A 9128-nucleotide genomic window follows, 5' to 3' on the forward strand; every position below is an offset into this window, starting at 1 on the left:
GTTAGGTATGTTTGTGTTATTGATTAGTTACAGAAGTGATCTTGGTGCGCTGGCTGTTCAGACAGTGTGTAATTATTCCAGTCATCCACTAGAGGGTGCTCACACTCAGTCAGCAATCCATCAAAGTGGCTGCTGCCCCAACCTCTTTACTTTAACCTGTGTGTAATACTGCAGTGTTACTACAGCGCTGATGGAAGCTGCTGCAAACATGAGGCTAAAGAGTGGATGTTCTCTTCACTGTGGATCGAGAGGGTTTATTTCTTTTTGTGCTGTTTTGTATAATGATTCAGTGGGTATCGTATGTCATTGGAAATTGGCTGTTCTCAGAACTGATAGGGGATTAAGAGAAAGGAATTCCAATCCAGTAAAAACAGAGACCATGACAGGGCAAAGAAGTGAAGTTCACCTCAGATTCCTCACAGCAAGATGTCTCTTGCCCGGCATACAGAAACACTGCAGTTAACATTTCTTAGTGTTTCTCCGAATTACTGATACACACCTTTCTTTGTCTCCAACATGCCAAAACTGATAAATGTTGATAGGCCTGCATCAATGAGAGCTGTGCTGCCAGCGTGCCTATGGGCAAAGCTGTACAGTATCAAGTGGCAGGGAGGTTTGGCCCCGGCTGTCTGCTAACTTGCCCCCTCAGTTTGCGCTGCAGGAGCGAGAACCAGCAAAGCAGTGACACAGCAAGAAGGTTGTGCTTTATCTGTTGATGCCTGAGTGTTGCTCAATATGTGAATACACGCTGATCGGGATGTTCTTTTGGTATTAGGCCACCCACAGATGTCAAGAAACTCAGAATAATGATTCTGATTCTAAGAAATACACAACAGGAGATCACTGAGAAAGCTGGCATCAGTCAGATTTGACAGTGAATTTAAAGCCTGGTAGCTGCTTTTAACAGACAGACTAGAACTGAGGTGCCACAACATTAAAACCACTGACGGGTAACGCAGTTAGCACTGACAGTCTTGTGGCAATGCAAAGTTTTGTTGGGCCTCGGGTCATCTGGGTGCTACCAGCACATATACGTAGCATCCACCTAAACATTTCTGGCCAAACATACTAAACTTTGGCACTGTTGATGCTCGAGGTCTCCCCCAGCAGGACAGTGCACCCCACCACTGCAACAATATACCGCATGGTGGTTGCCAAGGTACTGGCTCAGCCTGCTATCCCAAATCCCAATCTGACTGAGCCTAGGCAGGTAGAAGCTGGGAATGCAATTCCACGTTTTGGGGAAAGGAAATGTGATCTATAAGCAGTAATACTTATAGACCGGGTGAGATGTGGTTAACATTATTTAAACTGTGTCATTGTAGCCATACCACCATCTAAACCTAAACCTAACCAAACTTCAGCTGTTAAAAATCTAAAAGAATGCAAGTTTGACATCCGTGAGGTTTGTTCAATTGAGTGAGTTGGAAATCTGACCTGTGGGGTGTTCCAGGTAAAATATCCTACATCGAAATTCAAACTGCACAGTCATAAAATGAAGTTTGTGCTATGCCATCCACTTATTTCAATTAACAATATCCACAAAATGAAAAAATGCTATGTCCAAAAGTTCTTTCTGTGAAAAACTTCTGCAAAATGTAATACAAATCTTTTCCACAAGGTGGCAGCTCTTTGAAATTTGAATATAACTGCACACGTCAGCTAGCATTACGTTCTTTTGTGTGTTATTTTGAATGGACGGTCACCTCCTAGTGAATCTTAATGTCTCTATGTTCACTCTTGTAGCTATTAAATAAGCAGTCTAAGTGTGATAGTAACATGAATTCTGTAGGAATGCTAAGCTAACACTAGCATGAATAGTGTTGGAACGTCTCAGGTTGGACTCGGGGCAGACAAAGGAGCAGATCTGCACACTTCCTGCAACAGAACAAGTGAAATTACTTTCAGAAACCATTCGAATTTTTCTGAAAGGACAAACCGCCGCGAAATTACGGTAATGCGAAATGCGCCTGTGCAAACACGATCAGTGTTAAAGGGTTAACGGGTTACTTGTTTGACCTGCTGCGCCATCTAGTGGTACTAAAAAAGTGCAGCTCAGCCCTATTTTCACTTCAGTTTTTATCTCTTCAACCACATACGCAGAAGTTCAGGAATAAAGTCAACATAATTGTTTCTTCACATTCTCTTTTAGTTCATTTTGGATGTTAAAGGTTTTAAAGTCTTTTTTAATATGTTTTTTTGTGCAATTCAGAATAAAAGAAAATGCTTAAAAGTCTAATGTCAGCCAGCTGAGCTTCATTAATGTGCTAAACTCAGATACTAGGGTGATCTTATGTCTCTTCAGCTTTGACAGGCGTTGAGTTTAATAGTCTAAGTAACAAAAAAAAATAAAAACTCTTACCAAAGCTTAAATCCTCAAATAACCTCTCACCTGAGGGCATGCCATTTCATGATTTTGTGCTTTTCCTGGCAGCTGGGGACTTTTCTTTTTTTTTGATTCCACAAAATAAGCCTATCATTTGTAGCCCCGAGACGTAGCTGACCTTATTGGGTCTGACAGCAGTTAATCCTGCCTCCATATGAAACATTTCATTTGTAAATGACAGATTCAGACTGTGCTGAGCTGAGCCCGGGGGACTGACGGGTATTTCGATCAGCGTAACACACACACACACACACACACACACACACACACACACACACACACACTGAATGTCAGATAACAAGAAGTACAGTATGCCCCCCCACACACACACACACATACAGTAAACAATAAATGTGGGTGATATAGTGAATTGTGCAGCTGTTCATCATTAGCAGTGAAACAGATCTAAAATAATCCTTCGACAGAATCGAGACCTGCAGCGCGGCGAGCTCCAGATAAACAACCCTTTACACACAACGTTTGCACAAAAATCACCACGTCTGCATCAACAACAAGCAGTCTCCTACACACACACACACACATGCTTAAACACAGCATGAGCCCACTGTTATTGCACTGGAAGGCAGTCTAATAGCTGCCCTGTCCTCAGCTGAACTGTGGAGGAAACCAGTCGAAGTAGTTTACACAGGAGAGGAATGAAGAAATCATAATAACAACTTCATTCATTAAACACCACGCCAACTCTCACGCCCACCTTCAAAGTAATTTTTTTTTTTTTTTAAGTTTGCGCTGTCCTCATCTCACCCCTGCTGGCTTACCAGTCAGACTTATTAAGGAGCACATTGAAAGCTGGACTCATGTTTTCTATTTTAAGTCCTGGATATGAAGCCAAAGTGAACTGAGTGCTTAAGTGTTGGGTGATAATCTGGTTCAGTGCTGCAATGAAGCTTTGTTCTGATCAGAATAATATCCTGATGCCAAGAGCCTGAGACGGATTTTTTTCCCCTCTTTTCTGGAATTTGAGAACAAGTCTGTACATTTCCATATATTCAAACTAATCCTGTGTACAAAGGCACTCTGTGTAGGATGTAAACAGTATACTGAAGAATGTGGACTGCATACATGGAAAACTGTGCTACATGGAAAATAGAAATTGTTGTATGTTGTAACAGCATTATTGATCTCAGGCTGAAAATCAGGTTATCATGTCAAACCTGAACAAAATTTGCTGCATTTATCACTGCTGATCATAAAGTACTGCAGGTCACAAGTTTCCTTTGTTTAATGAGATCAGAGTTTTACAAACAATTATTATTTATATTAAGTAATTTAATTAATTTTAAAAAAGAAAGAAAATAAGTTTTATATTAGAATAAAATAAAATGAATTATCCACATATATATAAATAAATAAAACTCAGGGGTTTGTATACTTCACTGTACATCACTTCTTATTACGTATAAAAGTCGAACACCCAGCTTTAATTCAAACTATCTGAATGTGTCCTAACATGTGTTTCTCGGTTTTTTGTAATCGTTAAAATAATAAAAACTAGGTTGTTGAGACTTTTCTCTCCGTGCGTCATACCGCACGGTGCGTCCTGGCGCCGGCGGGGACCGCAAAGAGTTAAACGGGGTTACCAGCAATCCTTTTCACAGGCAGGTGCCCCGCCAGCCCCAACCCAAAGTTTAGGGTTTTTGTTTTTTTTTTTTTTAAAGCTTCGTGCAGCATCAAGGGAGCAACTCATAACTGTCATTTTGCGAGTTACTTGGCGCGTCTTGTTAGCGGCGATGGCTGCGGGATGGTAGTATAAATAGAGAAGTGAATTTATCAGCTGACACACCTCGTACGGACTCGCAGACTCGTCCACGTGCGATGCGCTTTGACTCTTACGCACACCTGCTTTTATTTTAAGTAGAACTCACTTACAGCTGGATCCCAGAAACACACAATACTTTGTTTCAACCTCCACCGCTTGTTGAATTGCGCGCCGCTCCGGAGATGTGGTGGATGCTGCTTCCACGCTGGATCTGGTTCCTGACGTGTGTGTCAGTGTGGATGGAGCTCCAGGTCGGAGTTTGGACCCACATCACCTATACGCACGCGGGCATCTGCCCCAATGATATGAACCCCAACCTGTGGGTAGACGCCATGAGCACCTGTACACGAGAGTGTGAATCTGATCAGGTAATGTCATTGCAGTAACCCGGAATGAAGGTTTATCATCGTTTGTTTTACAGCTTATTAATAGGGTATATCAGATTTTTAATGTGATAATACATCAGGATAATGATATTACAGTAGAAAATATGAAAAATAATATTACTGATGCCAACAGTCATACTGATCTATAACTCTGGTTTAGTTTTTTAGCAAATTCATTAAACTCAAAATACAAATGCATGGAGACTCTGTAAGCAGAGCTGTACAAACATACAAAAAGAACAATGACAGTTATTTACTTTATTCTAATATGTGTATTATTTACACAATATTTCCAATTCATTACAAACTCAAAATCTTTCAGGCTGCTGCTGCATTAGGTATCTAAGTTACATTTGATGCTTTTAACGATTTAAATCTCACATGTAAAGCTTAATTTTGTTCCTTCTTGGACTTAGAGCACCTTTTCTCCTCTTGCAGGAGTGTGAGTCCTTTGAGAAGTGTTGCCAAAATGTGTGCGGGAATCGAAGCTGTGTGGCAGCCCGTTATGTGGATGGGAAGAAGGGCCCCGTGGGAATGCCAAAGGAAGCGACCTGCGCCAGTTTTATGTGCATTCAGCAGGGGTCCGAGTGCGACATCTGGGACGGCCAGCCGGTGTGCAAATGTCGGGACCGCTGTGAGAAGGAGCCACACTTCACCTGCGCTTCCGACGGCATGACCTACTACAACAAGTGCTACATGGACGCAGAGGCGTGCTCCAAGGGCATGACTCTGACTGTCGTCATGTGCCGCTTTCACCTGACGTGGCCCAACACGAGCCCTTCTCTGCCCCAGGCGACCACTCTTCGTCCGACCACTGCTACGCTTCAGGCGACTATCCCACCTCCCACGGAGCCTCAGCCACCTATACTGATCAGCACCCCCTCTCCCCAGACTGTGAATGTCGGGGACACAGCAAGTTTCCTGTGTGATGTCACTGGTCGACCCCGGCCTGACATCACCTGGGAGAAGCAAATGCCGGATGGGGTAGAGAGGGTGGTCATGAGGCCAAATCATGTTTGGGGTAATATGGTGGTCACAAACATCGGTCAGCTTGTCATCTACAATGCCCAGCTGTTTGATTCAGGTGTCTACACCTGCACGGCTCAGAACCCGTCTGGCTTAGTGCAAGCCAACCACCCATTCACTGTGCTGCCCACAGAGATCCTCAAACCTACTGAACCCAAGAACCAGACCCGCTGCCAGCCCGAGGAGTGTCGGAAACCCCGTGATAGCACAGAGGATTGTGGGAGTGAGCTGGAGAAAGTCAGCTGGTACTACGAGTCCAAGTCCAACAACTGCTTCTCCTTCACGCACTGCCACAGCAACAGCCAGCAGACCAGGAAGGTGTTCCCGACATATGAAGAATGCATGCAGTGCTGCGGTCCGGAGCTGTCGGGCCCCTGTGGGCTCCCCACTCTGCAAGGCACGTGCAAGGCATACGAGCCACGGTGGGCCTACAGCAGCACCCTGCAGCAGTGTCAGCCCTTCATTTACGGAGGTTGTGAAGGAAATGACAACAACTTTGAATCTAAAGAAGCCTGCGAGGAGATGTGCCCCTACCCCAAAAACCACCACTGCAAGGCCTGTAAGCCGAGAGGCAAGATGGTGACGAGCTTCTGCCGCAGCGACTTTGTGATCCTGGGTCACATGACTGAACTTACAGAGGAGAAAGACTCGGGCCACGCCCTCGTGACTGTGGAGGAGATCCTCAAAGACGAGAAGATGGGTCTCCGCTTCTTTGGCAAGGAGCCCCTTGAGGTCACTTTTATCAACATGGACTGGAACTGCCCATGCCCCAACATCACAGGCGCTGCTGCGGAGGGCCAGGTCATCATCATGGGCAACGTCAGCGATGGCATGGCCGTCCTTCAGCCCGAGAGCTTCGTGGGAGCTTCCAGCCCTCGTCGGGTACGGAAACTGAAAGAGGTTGCCTCTAAGAACACATGTGACATTCTCAAAGCGATCACCAACGGCCCTCAGTAGGGCTCGTCTCTGTGCATAACGTTAGGCTGTTATCTTCTGAACAGTAGCCACAGTACTGTTGAGATCTTTAGACCATTTTAGCTACATCTGGAGTTCTTAATTATGATACTGTTTATGTTTTATGTAGTAACTTTGCAATGGAGCCTTTTTTATGTTGCTGTTGATGTGCAGCCATTAAAGTTGTTAACTCAAATACCATGTATGTGAACACAGGAGAACGTCCTTACTCTGTTCTCCCTCATAGCCTCTCCCACCTAAGTAGAAATCTAAGTATTTCACCCAGGCACTTTTAATATCCAGCATTTACTCTGTGTATTACCCCAACACATGTGCAGATAATTACATATGATCGCATAGATTTGATTCATCCAAATGAATGAGTTGTAATATATTGTATTTATCACATTTTCTCCAAAGCAGTTGTTCATTTTATATGTACCTTCTCTTATTTCTTGGGTATTTATTATCATGGAAGCTTTTCTTTGTTGTGTACCCCATATCCTCTCTGAAATCAAGTGGACTTTTTTATAATGTGTAATGTGCAAAGAAAATAAACACTTGGGATCGTCTTTTTCTCCCTGCTCATTGCCTGTGACACTGAATTATGAGTCATTGCAGGGCAGCCATAGTGAGTTTACTTTATGAACCTAATAGGAGGCTGAGTGCGAAACCAAATCACCTTTTCAGTTCAGTTTTGGTGCCTTTGTACCTGTTGGAGGACAGACAGGAATCTGTGTACTGTACCTGTGTGGCTCCACTGACAGACTATGATAAAAGAGATTTGGGAATATATATCCCCAGCCCACCCTGCCCCCCTCCCCATCCCTGCAAACCTCCAAACAGAACCCATCCATTCCAAACACCCATGTGGCATTGTAAAAACTTCACCCTATTTTGCTTTGCCTCCATGGTCCAGCCTAATTGGGTAAGGATCCCAGGCCGTAAACCTCAGATCCACTCCCATACAAGAGTTATGCGTTTCATGCCGTGCCAGCCGGCGTCTCTGGGTTACTAGGAACAGGCCTTGGTGGGCTTCGACGAGGGTGTTCTACTTCCCAGATGAGATTCTGTTTCTCCCATCCAGAGCGGTGATGGAGGCAGAGATCAGCCCATGTATGGTGTTCCTTTACTGGCAAAACCACCCGGGAGATCAGACCTGCACTTCAGCAGCTGTTGAGTCTCTGGACACGGAACAATATTAGATCTGCAGCACCATGGATCCCATCAGAAAGTGATATAAACAAAGTTCATATCAACAACACAAACACAAAGTTTGCCAACCTTTTATTGCTCTTTGATACGCTGTTAATTCATTTTAGCATCCCTCACTTCCATCGCACTTGTGATGTGTGGAATCATAGACGGCTCCTGAGGACACCGTGAGCTCTGCGGGTCTGACTGCTTCGTTCACATGGCTGATCTAACGATGAGGTTAATCTTTGGCACGCTTTTGCAGATTCTCCAGAATTTGACAAACAACTAAATGTAAACTAGCATGAGGTTTCCCATGCTAATTTCCATCAATTTCCCCCCTTTGCGGGACAATAAAGGCTGTTTCTTCTTCTTCTGTTATACGAGTATTAGTCAGAATGCTGTTTTAGAAATAAAATAAAATAATATGGCTGGTAATATGGCTGGTAATAATATACTAATTAATTTTAAAAAAATATGCCTTGGTTACAGAGTTTGGGGCCTTCCATCATGTGCACAAGTATACACAAGTACAGCTGTTCATAAGGGGGTAAAGGGGGAGAATGGGGTGACACCTCTACATCTTGTGTGAATTATCGATCCGAAACTAGACAAATGCCCCCCCCCATAACCCTCATGGTGGTTTTGTCTGCTGCCTAACTCCTGTACTCTACAAAGACCATGCTTGAATGCCACCACCATATTGTTACCAGACAGCCATACGGTATCTCCTGATGTGTGTTTAAGGAGGCCAGAGTTTCTGTTCACAATAAAGTCATTAGAACTCACTGAAGTTTCAGCCAGTTTCACTTGGTATTTATTTCAGATAGAATGAGCCCACTCTTACTGGTTCTTATACCTTCAAATGAGCAATAACCCAGGTGACAAACACTACTCTAAATAAGCTCCTCCCCTAATCCAAGTAGCCACAAAAACCTGGAAGTGCATACAGAGGCCAAGGGGCCATCGCAATGTAAGTATGAACATGGAAAAAAGGTTACTAAAGAAGACTCTGAGTAATTTTTGATGAGTTTAGCAATATTTAAATCTTTATTGGTGATGTAATCTTTTATTACATCACCAGGGTATACTGGCACTACCCCGCCCAAGTGACTGTAGTCTTCACCCCATCTCTAAGGGCGAGGCCACCTTTTGGAGGAAGCTCATTTCCTCCACTTGCATCCACGAAAGGTTTATCATTCAAAGAAAAAACATTCATGTAAAATTAAATGATTGTGCAGTAAAAATGCTAGAACTGATTGCACAGAGCACTCATTACGTTTAACAGCTGTTACAGTGTGGCCAGCACTGGTTTTGTCTCACACTGCGTTCGTCTGTGTCTGTCATCCTGGAGACACCGGCTACAGCTGGAACTGTCATAAGATTTCTCTGAGTTTATCCA

At 43.9% G+C, this 9128-nt stretch overlaps 1 protein-coding gene across 1 annotated transcript; it reads left to right on the forward strand.

Annotated features, from left to right (window-relative positions):
* Window positions 1–4070: 4070 nt before the first annotated feature.
* Window positions 4071–7104, forward strand: wfikkn2b (WAP, follistatin/kazal, immunoglobulin, kunitz and netrin domain containing 2b). Its single transcript, XM_030755388.1, has 2 exons — window positions 4071–4534; window positions 4991–7104. Exons 1-2 carry the CDS (start codon window positions 4349–4351, stop codon window positions 6533–6535), a joined length of 1731 nt encoding a protein of 576 aa, XP_030611248.1. The 5' UTR covers window positions 4071–4348; the 3' UTR covers window positions 6536–7104.
* Window positions 7105–9128: the final 2024 nt, after the last annotated feature.

Source organism: Archocentrus centrarchus, chromosome 19 (assembly GCF_007364275.1).
Source record: "Archocentrus centrarchus isolate MPI-CPG fArcCen1 chromosome 19, fArcCen1, whole genome shotgun sequence".
NCBI lineage: Eukaryota > Metazoa > Chordata > Actinopteri > Cichliformes > Cichlidae > Archocentrus > Archocentrus centrarchus.

What these genes read in the sequence shown, in the direction of transcription:
- wfikkn2b (XM_030755388.1), top strand. Translation starts at nt 4,349, where the DNA reads ATGTGGTGGATGCTGCTTCCACGCTGGATCTGGTTCCTGACGTGTGTG. An exon ending in GAGAGTGTGAATCTGATCAG is followed by an intron (nt 4,535 to 4,990) that starts GTAATGTCATTG and finishes CTCCTCTTGCAG; the next exon opens with GAGTGTGAGTCCTTTGAGAA.